General features: G+C 40.1%; 1 protein-coding gene across 1 annotated transcript; it reads right to left on the bottom strand.

Moving 5' to 3' along the window:
* Nucleotides 1–215: 215 nt before the first annotated feature.
* On the bottom strand, nucleotides 216–21,943 carry LOC126416245 (peptidyl-prolyl cis-trans isomerase FKBP2). Its single transcript, XM_050083862.1, has 2 exons — nucleotides 21,699–21,943; nucleotides 216–633 (listed from the first exon to the last, which is right to left on the bottom strand). The coding sequence occupies exons 1-2, from the start codon at nucleotides 21,876–21,878 to the stop codon at nucleotides 376–378; spliced, it is 438 nt and encodes a 145-aa protein (XP_049939819.1). The 5' UTR covers nucleotides 21,879–21,943; the 3' UTR covers nucleotides 216–375.
* Between the last annotated feature and the right edge of the window lie 545 nt (nucleotides 21,944–22,488).

Below are 22,488 nucleotides of genomic sequence, written 5' to 3'. Positions count from 1 at the left end.
GTATAGTGCGTTTAAGTAGTGGGAATGTGGGAAACCATCTTAAACTACATCCAGGCTGGCTGGCACACATCATTAATCCACAGGTGAACTTAAAGGCCTTGTCGCAGTGTGCCCCTGCCCTGGAAGCGGATTCTTTAAGGCATGCGGTTATCTGGGAATGGGTCACAAATACAAAACAGGATGGGCACACAGGTAATTTTGTTACAAAATATAGCTGACAGTCAAAAGTTGCATTTTTTCTATTGCCTGACAAACCTATGGAAGACTTTTCCACATTTAATGCAACCAGACGCACACACTACATACAGATATGTAACCAACTTTTTACGATCACATATTTACTTAACTCTTTGATAGTTCACCATTCTATTTGATTCAAAGATCATCACGTCTGTCAATTTTGACGAGCTCCACTTCAAAGATCAGAGTTGCATGCTTGGGTATTTTTGGAGGTGATCCACTGGCCCCATACCCTAGCTCTGGAGGTATTACAAGTTTCCGTTTCTCCCCTTCACACATCCCCATAAGTCCTTTGTCCCATCCTCTGATTACTTGCCCAGAGCCAAGAGTGAAAGTGAGGGGCTGTCCTCGACCATAGCTGCTGTCAAATTCATTTCCATCCTCCAATGAACCCTGAAATAAAAATTATGGTCAAACATTAGTAATGTTCATACATTTGCAAAATCCACGAAGTCTATATCTACAACTACACTCCAGTAGCCACCTTGCAGTGTGTGTCTCTTTTAGCTCTGCAGAAGAATGACTTACAGAAAACTTGGCTATCATTGAAACACATGTATTTGTGATGATTTAACATCTCTTGCCACAATATTTTCAGTATCAAATGCAAGTTTGAGAATTTGTGATTTGTACAGTTCATGAACTCATATTACTCTTAAATCACTGCAAAAAAACATGTACACTACTGGCCATTAAAACTGCTACACCAAGAAGGAATGCAGATAATAAACGGGTATTCACGGGACAAATATATTATACTAGAACTGACATGTGATTACATTTTCACATAGTTTGGATGCATAGATCCCGAGAAATCAGTACCCAGAACAACCACCTCGGGCCATAATAACGGCGTTGATATGCCTGGGCATTGCGTCAAACAGAGCTTGGATGGCGTGTACAGGTACAGCTGCCCACGCAGCTTCAACACGACACCACAGTTCATCAAGAGTAGTGACTTGCATATTGTGACGAGCCAGTTACTCGGCCACCATTGACCGGACGTTTTCAATTGGTGAGAGATCTGGAGAATGTGCTGGTCAGGGCAGCAGTCGCACATTTTCTGCATCCAGAAAGGTCTGTACAGGACCTGCAACATGCGGTCGTGCATTAGCCTGCTGAAATGTAGAGTTTTGCAGGGATCGAATGAAGGGTAGAGCCACGGGTCGTAACACATCTGAAATGTAGCGTCCACTGTTCAAAGTGCCGTCAATGCGAACAAGAGGTGACTGAGATGTGTAACCAATGGCACCCTATAACATCATGCCGGGCGATACGCCAGTATGGCGATGACGAATACACGCTTGCAATGTGCGTTCACCGCGATGTCGCCAAACACGTATGTGACCATCATGATGCTGTAAACAGAATCTGGATTCATCCGAAAAAAATTACGTTTTGCCATTCGTGCACCCAGGTTCATCATTGAGTACACCATCACAGGTGCTCCTGTCTGTGATGCAGCGTCAAGGGTAACCGCAGCCACGGTCTCCGAGCTGATAGTCCATGCTGCTGCAAACGTCGTTGAACTGTTCGTGCAGATGGTTGTTGTCTTGCAAACGACCCCATCTGTTGACTCAGGGATTGAGATGTGGCTGCACAACGCATTACAGCCATGCGGATAAGATGCGTGTCATCTCGACTGCTAGTGATACGAGGCCATTGGGATACAGCATGGCGTTCCGTATTACCCTCCTGAACCCAGCGATTCCATATTCTGCTACCTGTCATCAGTTCTCGACCAACGTGAGCAGCAATGTCATGATACGATTAACCGCAATCGCGATAGGCTACAATCTGACCTCTATCAAAGTCAGGAACGTGATGGTACGCATTTCTCCTCCTTACACAAGGCATCACAACAATGTTTCACCAGGCAACGCTGGTCAACTGCTGTTTGTGTATGAGAAATCAGTTGGAAACTTTCCTCAAGTCAGCACATTGTAGGAGTCGCCACCGGCGCCAACCTTGTGTGAATGCTCTGAAAAGCTAATCATTTGCATATCACAGCATCTTCTTCCTGTCGAATTTCGTGTCTGTAGCACATCATCTTCGTGGTGTAGCAATTTTAATGGCCAGCAGTGTACTACTCTAATGGCAGCTTGGGGAAAAGTGAGTTATGATATTTGAACTGAGTCAACACTCCACCATATGACATGTCTCACAATAAGAACAAGCAGACCCTATTATAGATCCATTGAACTCACATTGGCTAACAACAGATTTCAAGGGGAATTGTGTAATCTACTTGGCCTAGATGGGTTTCATAATTCACAGAGCAATGGGGTGGTTTTAACTTAACTAAACACTGTAGTGAAACACTAAAAAAATCTAAAATATGCAACTGTTGATATCCCAGTCTGATGGCCATCTTCACTTGAGCTAAGACAATTTGCAGCACCACTAACTTCAGTTGAGAACTTTCCATTTCTAATACAAAAAACTCTCAGAGGACAATACTATATATATAAGCATTCCCTCAGGCGCAGCATGTGAGAGATGCAGATAACTGGGGCACTGTTGGCACCATTAGACATAGGTATTTTATGTATTATGTGAATTGTTCACTGCAACCTTATAGTGTGTACATAAGTCCGGGAACGCTTTTAATTATTTATTGCACAAGAACTAAACATTGCACAGGTGTCATACGTATTGCGTTTGAAGAGACACTCTGAAAGTTTATTTTTACGTACATTCGATATGTGAACCATGAGTGACCCGGCAGACATCAATATGGTAGTTGAATTCTTGCCGAATTCTTCTCGTATTCTCTCCCGGAGCACTGCTACATCACGTGGTAGACGTAGTACATACACCAGATCTTTAATGTGTTCCCACAGAAAAAAGTCACAGAGTGTGAGATCTGGTGACTGGGGAGGCTATTTCATGAAACAGCTGTCCCCTTCTGTAGCACAACCAATCCATTGATGCAGCAGCTCCAGGTTCAGGTACCCACGAAATTAAAGACGAAAATGAAGTTGAGCCCCATCCTGCTAAAAGATGAAAAGAAAGTCTGATTGCATTTGAGGCATCAGCCATTGCAGCAACATGTCCAAGTAGGAATGTCTCTCATATGCGTTCCACATTCACTTCACTCACACTAGGATGTCCACTTCTCTTTGCCAGGCACAAGCACCCGTCTTAACTAATTGTTGTACCAGTGGTAAATGGCCTTCCTTGTTGGTGGCTTCTTACTGTAATTGGTTCTAAACATTCATTGAACAGCTGTAGCACACTTGTTTTTGTCGAACTTCAACACACAGAAAGCTCGCTCTGCACCCGAACTCGCCATGTTTGCGACTAGCGCTGACTATCAGAAAATTACCAAACTACGCTGTGGCAGTATGCATGGGGAGGGAAAAAAAAACTTTCAGGGTTTCTCTTCAAAATGACATATGTATGATATCTGTACAATGTTTGGTTCTTGTGCAATAAATAATTGAGTGTTCCTGGGCTTTATGTACACCCTGTATTTCATACAGCATGAAAAGAAGGAGATGGGATTGCAGGTTGATTATTGTGACTGACAAGGCTGGATTGATTATTATTGTTCAATGTAAATGAGACAGATGAATGAAATCATCCCATTTTTGAGTCTGGACGCATAACATACAGCCAGCCATTAAAAGTAAACAAACATGAACTTAGCCCAGCCAAGGGGAGGCCAGAAGAGTGGGTCACAGTACGTCCCGTCTCCCCCTCACAGAACTGGTAGCCTAAATCCATGTTCTGTGCTCTTGTGAAAGCCTGCCAATTCATTCTGGTGTTGTGAGAATCATACTTGAATGTCTCTGTGGACGAGGATAATTCTCTTCACTCATTTCAACACAAGAAAAGAATATAATGAGCAACACACAACATAAAGCAGGGCCGGCCAGAAATTCTGCACGCGTACGGTGCTCCTGCACATGTGCAACTTCCAGGACACAGCGTGCACGCCGCAGCCGTCAGTGTTCATGTAGTGCATGTTTCTACGCACAGGTGTCGCTCTATCCACTTGCTGAGATACTCTGTACCGGTGCATTCTAGTGCTCTTTCCACAGCTTGCAAGCCAACCATGGGAAGGTATTTCGCGTATTAAACATTTAAAATACTGTCACAGTCTACTCATTGAGACGTCTACTTTTATGTTAACAGTTTAACCCAGTAAGACATGTAATACAGTTAACAACCGTGGGTTTTTATTAAGGCAGCTTGACTGACGGCACGTAAATACGCGTAATGTTTTTGATCTAGTATTTGAGAAAGAGAGCACTTAGCGACTTCCAATGAACCTTAGTCATGATTTCAAATAACATTAAACCAATGCAAGGTTTCCTATAAATAATTCTCGGTGCCCTCAGTTACACCCACATAATTTCTGTCTCGCTGACCTCTGAACAGAATGACAACCACAGACCTCTCGATGATCACCTGTACCATTATTGCTATATCTTTCATCAGTTCTGTCTGAAATCTGCGTAATAACCGACAATTAGATGAATGTTTCGTTTTATGGACTTCAACTGAGCATAGCCCTTCACACATTAAAAAAAAAAAACCTAAATCTAAGTATACAACAATTGGTTTAATGACCAATTTTCCTGATAATAATGTAACATGGAGCAGAATGAGACAATAATGCACAGTTAGTAAACACTAATTTTTAATTATGAAAGGAATAAATCCAAGCACGTTTATCACTGGTCATGCAAAATGATATAGTTAATATCGGGCACAAAAGCACGGCTCATTGACAAACGCAAGCAATTGCGGAGGTTTTCATCACTGACGCTTTATCGAAACGACCGAGAACATAGATCTCCCGTCCTTTGCTTTTTCACAGTACCTGCCATTTCTAGGCTCTTCTCTGCTAAGGTTACGATCACCAGGGGTAAACAAGACTGGGTATGTTGCGCTCTTGCTTGTACCACATAAACAGGGAAGAGGAGCCACCACTGTTCATTTAGGACACATGTCTAATAACAGATGTCACTGTCGCACATGTGCAACACTTCCGCACGCCTGCACACTGTGCAGCGTTTGGCCTGCCCTGACATAAAGCAAAGTGGGGTACATATGCATTTAGTAAATGCTGCAGCGCAATGTTTGCTGAGGTTTTCAGTGTCGTGAATGTGGAAGTTTAGGCCCGACCTCTAACGGCGTCTTACAGAACCATACTTCAAAACACTCGCCACCTAAAGCTGCCACATTAAAGATCTGCATAATACCATGTAGCTCAAATCGAGAAAATTGGAACAAGAATGCACTCTTAATTATTGTGAATGTCTGAACTGTTTTTCTTCAATACTAATAAAAATTGGGGTAAACCAAAACTGAAGACAGATTAAAGATGACAGACTGGCCAATAAACTCCTGGCAAGAAAGATGGAAATGGCTAATCATCTGACTAATGAGGTGTACAACATGATGTCTATCTCATTCACTGTTAAGTTATCATACATAATAGTGATAAAGTCATGATTTTTTTACACAGCAATTGTCTGAATTGACTAAGACAGGAGAGAAAGAAAATATGGAAAAGAGAAAGAAGAAAATCATCTGACAAACATTGTAGGTTCTTATACAGCCGTTTGTCTACAATGGATACAGGGAACCTAGAATCATTTCCAGTTAATATTTTATTTTTTGTTATGCAGTGCAACAATGTGTGTTGCTCGAGGCTTTCCCAATGGACTAGTCGTAGATATGGTTCTCAGGTGTGATGTCAGATGTCGTGAAATTCACACAATTCTTCATTGCTGCAGCTAACCGACATCTTGAAGTATGACAAAACACTGCTGAGTAATGACTTAAACCTCTTATTCATGCCAGTCTCAGTAGGAAATGCATTGGCATTGAAGATGCCAAAACTGGTGGCCAATAGTTAAGATTTTGAACTATTGGTCATATGAGGGACGACGCATTGCTGGCAACATAGATATTCGGCTGACCACACCAAGAACGGTCACACACCAGTGCGGACACATATTTTGGTATGCGACTCCTGACAGAGGGCGCTGGGGTGGCCGATGGCAGTGGACAGCATGAATGACAGCCTTTGATCATGTGCTGAAGCTCTTAGTTCATCGCCCAACAAGTGGCGTACGTATCTTTCTTGCTTCCAGTCAAAGAATCTTTGCTATTAACCACTGATTTTGGCACCAACACATCTGCACGTTTTCTACTTAGACTGGTATAAACAGGAGGCTTCACTCACAGCTCAGCAGTGTGTTTGTCACACCTGAAGATGTAGGAAAGATGCAGTGATGAAATATTGTGAGAATTTGATGACAATGTCAACAATTTGTTCCACCAATGCATCACTTGGCATTGAGTATTTTTCCTCTAACAATGGCACTATCTTTTGTGGATCAGCGTACTGTCTGCTCTAAAGCCAATGATTTGTAATATCTGAGTTGATTGACTGGCAGGCTGGGATAAATGCTGAAATTCATCTGCATGGTTATCAAACAATCTCTGACATTATCAAGAGTGTGAATTGGGCATTAAAACACAGGCAGAGAGTGAAATTGTTAGGCAACAACAACCAATGTCATGTGATGCACTTTGTTACCTATAATTTCAAAACAATTATTGCTACATTTTTTCTTGTAGTGCAACATTACTGAAAGAAAATTCATAAAATTACAGCTCTGGGTACCACCAAGTCACCAAATGTAAAAAAAAGTAAGAAGAGCTTGATCAACAAATTTCCTTGGGCATCTATATACATAAATCCAACTTTCTACTGGAACAAACATTAATGATGTCAAACAATATTAAAATCTTTCAGTCACTATTATCACTTTTGCTTGCTTTTTACATTATTGTATCATATTGGTGTAACAGAATTATAAAAAATAACTTCAGTCTATCATTGAAGGTTTACTTTTATCCACAACTATTGATTTTTGTTGATAATGACTTGCCATGAGATGTATACAATGGAACTTCGATTTTACATTCTCCAATTATGTTTTTCGTGATTCTACACCATAAATTCATAGCCCCTAAGAAAACCCCGTAAGATCAATGCTAAAAATTCCTAGTAAGGTTAACCTCGATTTTAAGTTCTTATTTGACGTCTCACTTGCCTTTCTCCCGTTTTCTGCCTGTTGGCATTTGGTGTGACTGAACAAGTTATAAGTGGCTCAAAAGACAGACTGTTTGCACCACGGTTGTTGGCAGAATTAAGGGAATATTTTAAGCCGTTTTGGAGATGGGAGACGTGAGAGAGGAAATGCTGATGTAATCCACTATCAGTGTCACCAACACAACTTGGAACATTCTGTTTCATCACACAATTATGATACAACTACTGCTAGGTTGCAGCAGCACTGAAAAAACAAGACAGTCGATAGGAAGTGTTCTGGATCAAGACAATATGTGACGAAGGGGACCACTCACCATCTTTCCTTGTTCCACTTATAACTCAGTTTCATCTTTTTACATGTATTTCCGATGTACTGTATTCAGCAACAATATCAATCATCAGTCTTTTAAATTCAAACACTGAGCTCGAAGAACATCCTTGGTCATAATCAAGGAAACATGGTCCATTTCCAACTAGTGAACTCTTATTGGCTGGTGACTTGTTCAGTCACCCAATAGACAGCGCAGGCACCACCCCACACTAATACATGTTAAATGAGCTCACCTACTGGATGTGTGGAGAGGGGGAGTGGCCCTTCAGTGATGGGAGTGCAGGTAGGGGTGAAAGCATTTTGTGAAGTGCTGAAAATACAAGTTTTGTGCAGATCATGTGTTATGACAGAGATGTCACATGGAAATAGAACAAGGGTTTTGCAATAGCACATTTTAAAGACTTTTGTGTTCAAATCTGATGATACAGTTTTGACAAATACATACATTATTCATGTATATACTTTGCACTACACACTGTAGACTGCAAAGATTGGTAGCAGTGATAGAGGGCATGAAGTAAAACCGCAGTGCCTGAAATTTCTTTCAAATTTACATTTCATACAGTGTAAAGAAATTCACTGAGCCAAGTTCTAATGAGCTTGTAACATCAATTGGGGAAGTAAACTCATTTTTTCAGGCCTCTGTTTCTTTCATCAAGCCTGAAATAACACTTTAATAATGGTGGGCATATGAAGTGCAGCTCATAAGAAAAGGATTAAACAATAACAGCAATGGTGACATATTATGTCATTAAGCAGATGTCCGCATTTATGCATATGGTTTACCATTTAGCTGCTGTAAAGCTTTTGGTTCAATTCAACATGTTCACCAGTTTTTGCTTTTTTTCTGGATGAACACAAAGGATGATCTCTCGAAAATGCATTTTTTTACCTGTAATTTAGAGTCGTAGCATGTCTGAAAACAGCTCAATTACCTTGTACCCAGATACTAATTTCAATTTTTTGATGCGTTTTTACTTGGTGTTACACATCTGTGATTTTTTAAGAACTGATGAAATTCATTGCCACTAATTACTGTATAACATTGTGCTGTGGATTTAACTCCCTCCAATTAGACAAATTTTATACGAAGTGTTGGAGAGGATTATGATTTTTAATCATATATGCCAATTACACACGTTTTTGCCCAAATTTTGCGGTTTTAACATTTTCCTCAATTTTGCATTTTTTAAGTCTGGACCAGATAAAAACGTAAAATAGGGGTTTCACTGAATGTCTTCGGTACTACTGCTATTAATGTACCTAACATATCCAAGTTTGTTAAAATTGTGACCCAATGAACCATGCCCACAAAAAATTTGGTACATATCCCACTTTTTCCCAATTTCCTCTACAAGTCCCTCTAGTGCCACGGAAGTTAATCCCTGATACCTTAACACATGTTCTATCACACAGCTCTTTCTTCTCATCAGTGTTTTCCATATATTACTTTCCTCCTGTGGAGAACCACTTCAATTCCTTACCTGATCAGTTCACTCAATTTTTAACATTCTTCTGTAGCAAAACATCTAAAATGCTTCGATGCTCTTCCATTTCAGTATTCCAACAGTCTATGTTTCACTACCATACAATTTTGTGCTCAAAACATACATTCCCAGAAATTTCTTCCTCAAATTAGGGCCTATGTTTGATACTAGTAGATATCTCTTGATCAGGAATGCACTCTCTGTCTCTTCTTGTCTGCTTTTCATATCCTCCGTGCTCTGTCCATTAGGGGTTATTTTATTGCCTAGGTAGCAGAATTCCTTAACTTCATTTACTTTGTGATCACCAACTTTGATATCAAACTTCTCACTATTCTCATTTCCGCTACTTCTCATTACTTTCATCATTCTTCAATTTACTCCCTATCCATATTCTGTACTCATTAGACTGTGCATGCCATTCGACATATACTGTAACTCTCCTTCACTTTCACTGAGGATAGCAATGTCTTCAACAAATCTTGTCACTGATGCCCTTTCACCTTGAATTTTTAATCCCACTCTTATACCTTCATTTTATTACCATGATTGCTATTTTTTTTTTTTTTTTTTTTTCAATGTACACCCGCTAGAATAGCCGAGAGCACTAATGCGCTGCTTCCTGGACACAGTTAGGCCCTGGATCAAACCCGCCAAGCGGACTAACAACAAGTGCCTGTGTACTGGCCACCCTGGATGTGCTTTTTAGGTGGTTTTCCACATCCTGCTAGGTGAATACCTGGCTGGTCCCCATGATCCGCCTGAGTTACACGACTCATAGACATGTGAAACACGTTCGCACTATTCCATGGATTACACTTGATGCAGACAGTTGGGGTACACACATTCCAACCCCCCAGGGGGGGGGGGGGGGTAAAGGGTAGTGACAGGAAGGGCATCCGGCACCCCTTAAATTAACATGGCAAATCTTGTTAGTGATAACAGCAGACCCCACAAGTTGGGATTAATGCTTGCAAAGAGGTATTGCTTTTTCAGTGTTCAGCCTGAATGGTAGGGGTGAGAGACTACAACCCTGTCTTACACCCTTTTTAATACAAGCAATTTGTTCTTGGTCTTCCACACTTTTCACTCCCTCTTGGTTCTTGTGCATATTGTATATTACCCTTCTTTCCCTACAACTTACCCTTATTTATTTTAGATATTGCACAAGTCAGATTTGACAAGCATAAAAAGACAAAGACCTGCTTCTTTGTAACTACTTCAGAGTCCATCACAGATGCATATTAATTTATACAGGCTGCTTTTACACTGAAGTGCCAAAAAAATGGTATAGGCATGTGTATTCAAATACAGGGGTATGTAAACTGGCAGAACACAGCCCCGAGGTTGGCAACACCTATATAAGCCAACAAGTGTCTGACGCAGTAGTTAGATCAGCTACTGCTGCTACAATGGCAGGTTATCAAGATTTTAAGTGAGTCTGAACGTGGAATTATAGTCGGCACATAGGCATTGGGACACAGCATCTCTGTGGTAGTGATGACATGGCTATTTTCCTGAAAGACCATTTCACGAATGTACGGTGAATATCAGAAATCTGGTAACCATAATATCTCCGCCATTGCTGTGGATGGAAAAAAAGATCTTGCAAGATCTGCACCAACGATGACTGAAAAGAATCATTCAACGTGACAGAAGTGCAACCATTTCGCAGATTGCTGCAGATTTCAATGCTGGGCCATCAACGAGTGTCAGTGTCCGAACCATTCAATGAGACATATTTGATAAGAGTTTTTGGAGCCGGAGAGGCACTCATGTACCCTTGACAACAGCACAACACAAAGCTTCATGCCTCACCTGGGCCTGTTAGGGCCAATGTTGGACTGTTGTTTACTGAAAACATGTTGTCTGATCGGAGTCCCATTCAAATTGTATTGAGCAGATAGACATGTACGGGTACTGAGACAACCTCATGAATCCATGGACCCTGCACATCAGCAGGGGACTGTTCAAGCTGGTGGAGGCTCTGTAATGGTGAGGGGCATGCGCAGTTGGAGTGACTGGGACCCCTGATATGTCTAGATACGACTCTGGCAGGTGACATGTACTTCACCATCCTGTCTGATCACCTGCATCCATCCATGTCCACTGTGCATTCCAACGGACTTGGGCAATTCCAGCAGGACAATGCAACACCCCACACATCCAGAATTCCAACAGGGTGGCTCCAGGAACACTCTTCCGAGTTTGAATACTTCCACTGGCCACCAAACTCCCCAGACATGAACATTATGAGCATATCTGAGATGCCATGCAACATGCTGTTGAGAAGAGATCTCCATCCCCTCATACGCTTACGGATTTATGGACAGCCCTGCAAGATTCATTGTGTCAGTTCCCTCCAGCACTACTTCAAACATTAGTCCAGCCCATGCCATGTCTTGTTGTGACACTTTTGTGTGCTCATGGGGAATATCAGGCAGGTATACTAGTTTATTTGGCTCTGCAGTGTATCTTTTGCTAAATTTGCATTAATGCATAGTTACACTTATCTGCAATTTAAAATTGAACAATATTCTGCATGTTTTGTTTCACTCATTACTTGCAAGGCCCTATTTTGAAGAAGTCTGACACTTTCACAACTATTCCACAATACATATATTCTTAAAATTTTATCTTTGTTGTCATTACCAATATCTGCCTTTTCTCATAAAAAATTTACTACAAATGACTTATGATATTAGGACCAAAATGAACTTGTGCCTGTAAAGAGTTCTAGATTAAAATACAAACGAATAGGGTAAATGTATAGGCACTGCCCCAATATTCAACTACGTGCTATAGCATTTTAAATGTCTTCAAAGTAAGGTAATTCGTTAAAAGCTGAATTAAAGAGCTCTCGGCAGGAATACTCTCTTTTCCTCCATGGAAGAGTGTCACTATAGATTTCTTAAATAGGTCGTATTATTATTATTATTATTATTATTATTATTATCATTTATTTTTGCACAATAACTTTTGATAAAGAAAAGTCATTTCATGGTATTGCATTGTAATTAAGTAAAATACACATCCTTGACTTTTTCCACATCTCAGAGAACCCTCTATGTGAATCCGTGGAAAACGATTCATCATTCACAGACCTTGCTGAGGTGGGGTCGCTTGCATGCCTCATCAATAAAGATAGCTGTACTATAGGTGCAACCACATGGAGAGGTATTAGTTGGGAGGCCAGACAAACGTGTGATTCCTGAAAATAGGCAGCAGTCTATTTAATGGTTGCAGGGGAAACAGTCTGTATGATTGACTAATCTGGTCTTGTAACATCAGCCAAATGGCCTTGCTGTGCTGGTACTGTGAATAGCTGAAAGCATGAGGAAACTACAGCCACCGTTTTTTTCTGAGGGTATGTAGCTGTACTACATAAATGGTTAAACGATGATTGCACCCCTTGAGTAAAATATTCTGGAGGTAAGACAGCCCCTATTTGGATCTCCAGGCAGGGACTACTCATGATAACATCAACATCAGGAAAAACAAAACTGGCACTGTATGGGTTGGAGCATGGAACATTAGATCCCTTAACAAACAGGTAGGTTAGAAAATTTAAAAATGGAAATTGGTAGGCTGAAGTTAGATAAAGTGGCCAATAGTAAAGTTTGGTAGCAGGATGAACATGACTTCTAGCCAGATGAGTGCAGAGGTATAAATACAAAATCAAACGGAGGTAATGCAGGAGTTGGTCTAATAATGAGTAAAATATTGGAATACGGGTAAACTACTATGAACAGCATAGTGAATGACTATTGTCGGCAAGATAGACACAAAGTTAACACAGACCACAGTATTACAAGACCGTATGCCACCTAGTTCCATAGACGATGAAGAGATTGACAGAATGTATCAGGAGACAAAGGAAATTATTCAGACAGATAAGGGAGTGGAAAATTTAACTATGAGGAGGGACTGGAATTCGAAAGTTGGAAAAGGAAGAGAAGGAAAAATAATGGAATATGGACTGTGTGAAAGGAATAAAAGTGGAAGACATCTGGTAGAATTTTGCACAGAGGGTAAATTATTCATTGCTAACACTTGGTTTAAGAACCATGAAAGAAGGTTGTATATGTGGAAGAGAGATGGAGACATTGCAAGGTCTTAAATTTATTATGTGATGGTGAGAGAATGTCAGAACTAGATTTTAAACTGTAAAACATTTTCAGTGGCAGATGCGGATTCAGAGCATAATTCATAGGAAGAGGAGGAGAAAAGAGGAAGATATTGAATTTAATTGATGAAAGGAGAAAACATAGAGATGCACCTATTTGAAGCAGTTAAATGGGAATACAGTTATCTAAAAACTGAGACTGGCACAAAGTGTCTACACAGGAATGGCTAGAGGACATATGCAGGGGAAAGACAGATACGGCATTTAGGAAAATTAAAGTGGGTTTTCCAGAAAACAGAAGCAGCTATATGAATTACTTAACCTTATCCACAGCTGTCATAGTTGCTTCCGTAGCTGTACTACTTTCATAAAACAAAAAACAAACTAACTTCAGACACAAATGGTGACTCTTATTTCGGTCCAAGATGCATTTCAAGCCCTGGGGTCTCATCTTTGAGTGCTTGTTCGGCCTACATCATTTTTCGGTTGTAGGTTAATACTTCTTGTCCTGCTAAGGTTGCGTAGGTATAGTTAGTTACATATTCCATAGATCATTTGAACATTTCTTTTATCAAAATGATGTGGTACGTGTCAGTTTACAGGATGTGTTTACATTATTAGTGTTAACATTAATGAGCACATTATTACTTTTAGCCCTACTTGTGTAACTACATTTTTTACAAATTTTTTTCGCACGACCAGTTTTTAAGAAGAAATTCATCAATGGAATAGTAGGAGTTGTTCAGGAGAAATGATTTTAAATAAGATTTAAAACTTGCTTTGCTACCTGTCAGCTTCCTGGCAGTGTTATGTTTTTGGGCAAATGATCAAAAATTTTTGTTGCTGGACATTGAACTCCTTTCTGAGCCACTGACAGCTTTCCTTTAGTGTTGTAGGTATGGAGATCACTGCTCCTTTCAAATTGTGTTGGACTAATAACAACAAATTTCATTTGGGAATATATGTATTGTGATGGACATGACATCTGTGGGTGAACATCACATATTATTGTTACTGCCTTTTTTTTTCAATCAGTGAGTAATGAGTTGCTGCAGAAAATTATTTCATGCAACATTACTGAGTGAAAATATGCAAAACATGTTAGGAGGCTGATATTTTTGTTTCCAAGATTAGCAATTATACGAAGAGCAAAACTAGCTGAACTTAACTGTTTGAGAATCTCAGTAATATGCTTCTTCCAGTTCAGATTTTCATCAATATGTACACCAAACATTTGGAGCATTCTACCCTATTTACTGACTCCCAATCATGTGCGACATCAATTGCTGGTATGGCTATTTTTGTACAGAACTAAATGTAGTGTGTTTTTTCAAAATTTAAGGAGAGTCCCCTTTCAGAGAACCACTTAATAATTCGTTGGAAAACATCATTTACCAACTCTTTGGTTCTTTCTGTCTAATGGGATTAGAAGACTATAAATGTCTGAGACAAAAATGCTAATTCTGTTTGTTGAATGTTAAGTGGAAGGTCATTCACACAAATACGGGGTGATTCAGGAGAAATGTCACATAATATGTGAGGTGATCTACATGTGAGAATAAATCAAAAAAGTCCTATGAAAATGTGGCCCATTTTCGATCGTTACAGAGCTGGAGCGCATTGAAGACTACACACATCCATGAAATATTATGACGACAAGTGTGAACATTACTTACTGAGGTGCTGTGTAGGCACTGTGATGGATAGAATAATGCTGGGACAGATAACTGATCTATCCTACAAAAGGTGTTCGAAGAGTCCTCCACTCATCTCATTGCCCCTGTCAATGTGTTGGAGGGTGTGCTGTGTTCCGTATTGATCATCATCTTGCTGGGCTTTAATGCTGGCAGCAGCACCAGTGATGTGTACCCACCTTTGTAGCATACACATTCACCTATAAGCAGCCACATAAACAGAAGTCTACTAGGATTAGATTAGGTGATATGGCAGGCCAGTTAATGGGTCCACCACAACCAATCCACGGTCAAGGAAATGTGTTATTCAGATACTGGGATACTTGTCTGGTACAGTAAAGGTGATCCATCATATGTTAAGTACATTTGCCATCATTGGTCTAATGTCACATCTTCTACCAGGAAATGTGAATATGCTGCAGCTATCATGTGATTTAGCAAGAACACAGGCCCTATCACCAGGTCATCAATCATACCACAACAGACATTCACTGACAACCTAACTTGGAATTTTCTTTCCCTAGTGTCGTGTGGGTTCTCCATCACCTGTGTATGAAAATTGTGGGCGTTCATCATACCATTGCATGTAAATGTAGCCTCATCTGTCAATAAAGTGTACTGCATGACTTTTCTGTGTACATCTAACCATTCACAACATTGTTGTCTGCTTAAAGAGTCACCTGAATGCAGATGTTGCATGTGGTGCACGTGGAATGGGAACAAGTTCTTATGTTTGGGGAATATGGAGCTGATGGCTAATGCGCTGTGTAGTTATGGTGAGACTCCATTGCACCATTGCGATAACATCGTCCCTTTCCTCAGCTGACTCGATGACCTCACATTCTGATGTTACCTGTATACTGGAGTGTTCTGGAATTACGAATTATTTGAAAAATCCTGAGAAATACCCTAGCACAGGAGGTCTGTCAATAAGGGAAATGTCTCTGGTATTCTGCCACAGGCACATGGGCACTGCCATTACAGTACCCATACACAAACAACATATCTGCAGATTCTTCATTAGTGAATGTATGCAGCATGTGGGTATACTTGGACACAATGGACTTGCTCAATTAAACAACACTTCAGCAGGACATGCACACAGCCTCACAACTGCTCATTGATCGAGCCCATGACCGCACACTGGGTATGCTGCCCTGGTGCGACATCACAGTGCTGTTGTCTGCTTGAGTATCCCCAGGATCCAAAACTGATCCCTGTGGGATTCCCTTTGTGACTTTTTCCCCCTGTCGCTAAAATTTCTACATTTTTGACACTGTCTGAATTATTCAGTACAATCTTTTGCTTTCTGTTTGTGAGATATGAATTAAATCAGCTGTGCATAAAGTCCCCAATTCCATATGACCTGGGTTTTTCTAAGAGACTAACCTGATCTACACACTGAAACACCTTGGAAACATTACAAAAGATATCAGCTGGTCATATATTATTATTTAAGCCATGTACCACTTAATGAGTGAAGTATAAATAGCATTCCATGAGGCAACCCCTCTGTAATCCAAAATTTGATATGCTAAGTACATTGTTTCCACTTAAGTGTATGTTTGCTCTTGAGTTTGTTACTTTTTCAAATGTTATGGAAAAAAGATGTCAGTAATGAAACTGGATGATAACTGTTGAAGCCTGTCTTGTTGTCTTTCTTATGAAGTGTTTTAACAATTCCATATTTTAACCTGTGCCTGGAAAAATTCACTGTGCCAGTGTTACACTGCACATATCACAAAGGACATTAGTTACTAAGTTGGAACAACTTTCCAGAATTCTGCTTGAAATTCCATCAACCTCATATGAGCTTTAGTTTTTTAGATTTTTATAATTGTAATTTCAGAGAAGGATGTTGGTGTAACTTCTAGCTTCTTAGCGTTTTGTGAAATGACATTTTTAATATATTTTCCAGCTTCGTAAACTGCACCATTATTTTTGTATTTGCTGCTACGATTAGAAATTGAGTGTTGAAAATTACTTGCAACTAGTGAATTATCAGTCACAACATTGACATTTAGTGTAATTTAATGCAATCTTGTACACTGACTGGCTATCCTGTCTCCTGTTTGACAATGTACCATACAGTTTTCATCTTATTATCTGCACTATTTATTTCTGCCAAGACATGCATAATCCTGGACACTTAATGACTTTCCTTAAAATACTACAGTACTTTTTGTGGTATGCATGTAAGGATCTTGACTTATGCTGGCCCTTAAATAAATAATTCCATTAGTTATCCATGGCTTACCCCCCACCCCCTTTTTCTTATCTTCTGGACAATTATTTTTAGGAAAGCAGCTTTCAAATATTGACAAATTTACTATGGAATGAACTGAATTTGACATTAGCATGTCTTTCTACATATACCTCATTCCAGTCCATCCTTTTTATCTTACTCTTACAATATTGTATCCTATTCTCATTAATAAGCCTCAATGCTTTGTGCAAACCTGCCTCGTGGGTTCTAACGTGCCATACTGCTTACTTCCATTAATTGTGCATTCAGCCTAGAAACTGTCTATAAAAATGTAATCAGTCAGTAACCTACTATTTTGCTGTACACAAGATGGAAAACTGTCTACTGAAATTAGATTGAAACACTAAACTAATAATTCTAGTTGATTTTTCCTGTCCGTATCTTTTAAGAAATCTACACTGAAATCTTCACAAACCACTAACTATTTCTTCTTGTCTGACACGGAGTTCAATAATGCATCTAGATTTCTAATAAATAGCTAAAAGTTTCTTACAGGAGATTTGTATACTGCTGCAATTATTGGGGAAGTATTCTGGAGTAACAACTTTACAAGTACATTTCTAGTTTCCGATCAACACAAATACTATTTGTGTCAGTATTTTTTATTTTCTGTCCAACTTTTAAATATGTTGCAGTTCCTTTTTCCACGGTAACTTTACATGAAAATGATGCAAGTCTATAATCCCTCACATTTAACTTCCCCATCCCTGAGGTAACATGGTGTTCAGAGAGGCACAGGTCATCCATCACATGTACTAAGCATACAATAAGCTCATCTATCTTGTTTTTCACCCTTCTAATGCTCTAATGAAACAAATTAATTTTATTTTTCTGGAAAGTGTAACACATATTATTGCCATGTACTGTTCTAATTTCTTTCAATACTCTCTGTCTGTAATCCGACTAATGTAAAAAAAATGTGCCCTGTGTGCTTGTGCCCCCCTCCACTTTCACTTTCTGTTCAGGTTACATATACTCCCCCCCCCCCCCCCCCCCATTCAGTTGCAGGCCATGATTATCCTCATCCTCCATCACAGCAACAGATAGAGTCTGTTTCAGTCAAAAGCAACTCACTCAGTTCTTTGTTCATACAGCTAATAGCCTTGTTAATCTGGGGCTGGTCATGTTGCTGCAAAACTTTGACAAACTCCATGTCAGTGTGTGGCGTTGCTGCTCTTACTTCCTTCAGGTGACCTTTAATGATATGTTCTAAGTTGCTAGCCAGGCTGTTTCCTGCTTTTCTTACTATAAGTACTTCGTTCTTGCCATCAGAATCTCTGCATAAGGCCACAATGTTCTCTGCCACCTGGCCGAGCTGGGTGCTTGGTTTCACAATGCTTATAAACTGGTATTCAACGCGTAGCTTTTCCTGTAGCAACTGGTCCAGGCCTCTCCTGTGACTGCTCCCTAGTAGCAAGACTGTTTTCTTTCCACAAGACTTCTCTACCAACCTAGCCTTATATTACAAAGTAGCACGTTGTGACTACAAACTTTACAAAACTAACACAACACCAAAAATCACTTACTGTTTCCAGTATTGGCTACAAGGTTTAAAGGTACAATATGAGTAGGCATGTTAACATATATATACAAAATTTTCGCCCCCACAGCCACTTGAAAGCACAATTCAACACAAATGTGCTGTAGGACGAAATATGTGTCGGTGTATAATAATGTGCAGATAGTTCAGTCTGCCGCATCTACAGTGATGAGAAATCTCTCACCCAGTATGCTGAAGGCCTCACAAAGGTTTTCAAAGACAGGCAATGCCCTCCAGACTTAATATACAAACAGTTCCCCTGTGGCATATCCACCCACACACCTGATCCTTATATCCCTCCCAAGAACCAACCACAAAAGGAGCACCCCCCCTTGTCATCCAATACCACCGGGGACAAGAACGACTGAACCACACGCTTCGTCAGGGCTTTGATTATCTATCATAACGCCCTGAAAGGAGGGACATCCTACTCAAGATACTTCCATCCCCTTCCAAAGTGGTGTTCTGTTGCCCACCCAACCCCCACAACATCCTAGTCCATCCCTATGCCACTCCAACACCCAATCCCCTGCCACAGGATTATACCCTTGTGGAAGACCCACCAGTCCAATCCAGCACCACCTACTTCAGTCCCGTCAAAGAGCGGGTCACCTGTGAAATCAGCCATATTGTATACCAGCTGTGCTGCAGCCACTGCACAGCATTTTACATTGGTATGACAACCAGCCAGCTGTTAACTTGAATGAATGGCCGCTGACAAACTATTGCCAAAAGCAAGGTGGACCACCCAGCCACTACCAGCTTTCCTGAGCTGTGCAGATGGGAGCTATCCTTACAGCACATCCTTTCTTTCACTCCCTAAACCTAAGGTAACTTGCTGTCCCCCCACCCAACAGAGTGTGAGTGTCTTACGCACACGCGCACACACACACCATCTCGTGTCCCAGTACCATGCCCAATTCATGTCAGCTAGTTTTGCGCTGCTATCTCACCTATCTCATGCCATAGTCTGTGAAATCGTGTGCCCAGCCATCTGCCACCTGCCCCCTCTACCTGCACCCCTAGCTAGCCCACAGATGGCTCCCTACTCTCCCACAAGCTGCTTCCCCATTCCCCCCCCCCCCCCCAAACACCTCCCTGCTTCTCTCCATCCCTCACCCTACCCCACCCTACACCCCCACCTTAATCCAGTACAGTCACTGTGGGTCAGGAAAGAGCTGGCAATCAACTGAGCACAATGTACGGAGACAGGTGTATACATGTTTTCACTACAAGCTCAAAAAAGGAAGTTAATTCCAAAAGCTAGCAAAGTTCTGTACCTTTTGTTTGTGTACCTATTGACGATGCAGCGCTTCTGCCTTTCAATGAGTCATCTCCTTTATTCCTAGATGTATATTAATGTCCCTGCTCACTCTATTCTTAAAAACTAGGTAATCACCTACTGGGAGCAATAAAAGATTCTCTTAGTTTTTGTTAAAATGTGCCACTTTCTAATACAACCATAAAATCTTAACACAGTATTAACCTAAAAACAAAAAATTATGTAGACTGAACAAGAACCTTATGATGAGTCCCCAGGGCTTGAAAGGTTTCGTTAATTGAAATAAAAATCACAATTTTTTACTTAAGGGAGTTTGTTTTTTATTTTACGAGCTGTATGAATATCAAGAGTTGATGGAAAACTGACAATAAGCAACAAAACGAAATTTGAAAGGTGGAAGGAATATATAGAAGGGCTACACAAGAAAAACAAACGTGGAGGGAGTGTTTCAGAAGAGGGAAGGGGAAGTAGGTAGGTGAAGATAAGATGAGAGATACAATGGTGTGAGAAGGATGTGAAACAGCACTGAAAGGCCTAAGTTGAAACAAAGGCCCCTGGAGTAGATGACAGTCCCTCAGTACTACTGATATCCTTGGAAGAGCCAGCCACGACATAACTATTCCACTTGGTGTGCAAGAAATATGAGACATGTGAAACACCCTCAGATTTCAAGAAGGATATCCTAATTCCAATTCCAAAGAAAGAAGGTGCTGAGAATATTACCACACAATCCGTTTAATACGTCATGTTTACAGAATACTAATATAAATTACATACAGAATGGAAAAACTGTCTGAAGCGTGCCTCAGGAATCATCAATTTGGGTTTCAGAAAAATCTAGGAACATGCAAGCCAAGACTTAACACGCGACTTATCTTAGAAAATAAATTAAAGAAAGACTTAAGAGGAAGCTTTTGACAGGTTGGCTGGAATTCTCTCGTTGAAATCTGAAGGTTGCAAGCACAAAATACGAGGAGTGAGAGGCTATTTACAACTTGAACAAAAACCAAATGGCAGGTATGAGATGGGAGAAGCTGCTGTTGAGAATGGAGAGGGGCAGGAGTGAAGCCTGTCCTCAATGTTATTCAGTCTGTACATTGAGGAAGCAGTAAAGAAAAACCAGGGATTTATGATGAGGCTTACTCAGGATACAGTTGCACGGGGAGCTGCATCCAACCAGTCTTCAAAGTGAAGACCACAACAGCATTACATATGACTTTTTGTGTGCTTTATTTTTCGTGAATATTGAATAATTCAAATATGGGCGGGAAAAAAATGTTAATTTTCACAATAACTGGCGCCAAAAATTGTAAAGTTACAACGCTTCATTGTTCCATACTCCACATGAATGACTGTATTGGGTGATTTTTTTTTTTTTTTTTTTTTTTTTTTTTTTTTTTTTTTTTTTTTTTTTTTTTTTTTTTACTCCTTGGGAAGCAAATGTGTATGATGCTTTGCTACCACATCATTAGTGTTGGAAATATGTAAACAGCCATCCAGAAACTATGTGAATTTTGTACTTCACGATACACGCCGTTGTTAACCAAAACGTAGTTTCTGTAAATGGCTGCAGCTTATTTCAAATGAGCTATGCTTGAAGTATCTTTTAACACTAAGTTTTGCCTTAAGTATATACGATATGTATTAGTTTCGAAACCTTATAATGAACATGAAGGAAGTCTCCTTTCTTCGATTTGTATTCGCATTTATCTGGTCGTTTCTTTACACCAATTTGCAATTTCTTTTTCATCTGTTGGTTCTCATTACTTTTCTCTGCACCTGATACTACAGCAGAACAAATTAACACGAAAACAACCAACACAACATCACACTTCATTTCGACTATAACAAGCACATGTGTTTGTTGACATTCGAATCAATACGCTTCTCACATCTTTGGATTCCAAGCCATCAATAGATCTCTCGAAAGTACATCCGAAGGAATCGAATTGCATTTTTATTTCTATTTATAACTCGAAAGTTTTCAAATGCTTATCTTCTTAAATTTCCGACTTTAATTAACTTAAACTGTATAATATGGGAGAAAAATAGTGATTGAAGGTGCCCGAATATGCCCAGTGATACAAGTGTGGGCTCATGTAACTTGCTGGGCGAAATTAAATACGATAAACCGTCACGTGAATGTGTTTTAACACTCTGCAACTGCCATAAACCTGTGAACAGGAGATTTAGTGCTGGGATGGAAGACTCCGTGGCAGAAGCATTCGGAAATGAGATTCCAACAACAGAAAATTATTTTTGGAATTTTAAACCAATGTTCAACATAACTCAACGCTGGGGAATATATGTAGGACGAAAACTACCAGGGCACATATATGAGGCCTAAAAATACAGTTCGATTATGCAAAGGAGAGAGCAATTTGTGTTGCATACAGAGAACAAATTCGTTCTTGATGACCATGAAGACTCTGAATCCGAAGGAAAAA

This window comes from Schistocerca serialis, chromosome 8 (assembly GCF_023864345.2).
Source record: "Schistocerca serialis cubense isolate TAMUIC-IGC-003099 chromosome 8, iqSchSeri2.2, whole genome shotgun sequence".
Taxonomy (NCBI): Eukaryota; Metazoa; Arthropoda; class Insecta; order Orthoptera; family Acrididae; genus Schistocerca; species Schistocerca serialis.
The sequence above is the reverse complement of the archived record's forward strand: the minus strand, read 5'-3'. Positions and strand labels throughout refer to the sequence as shown.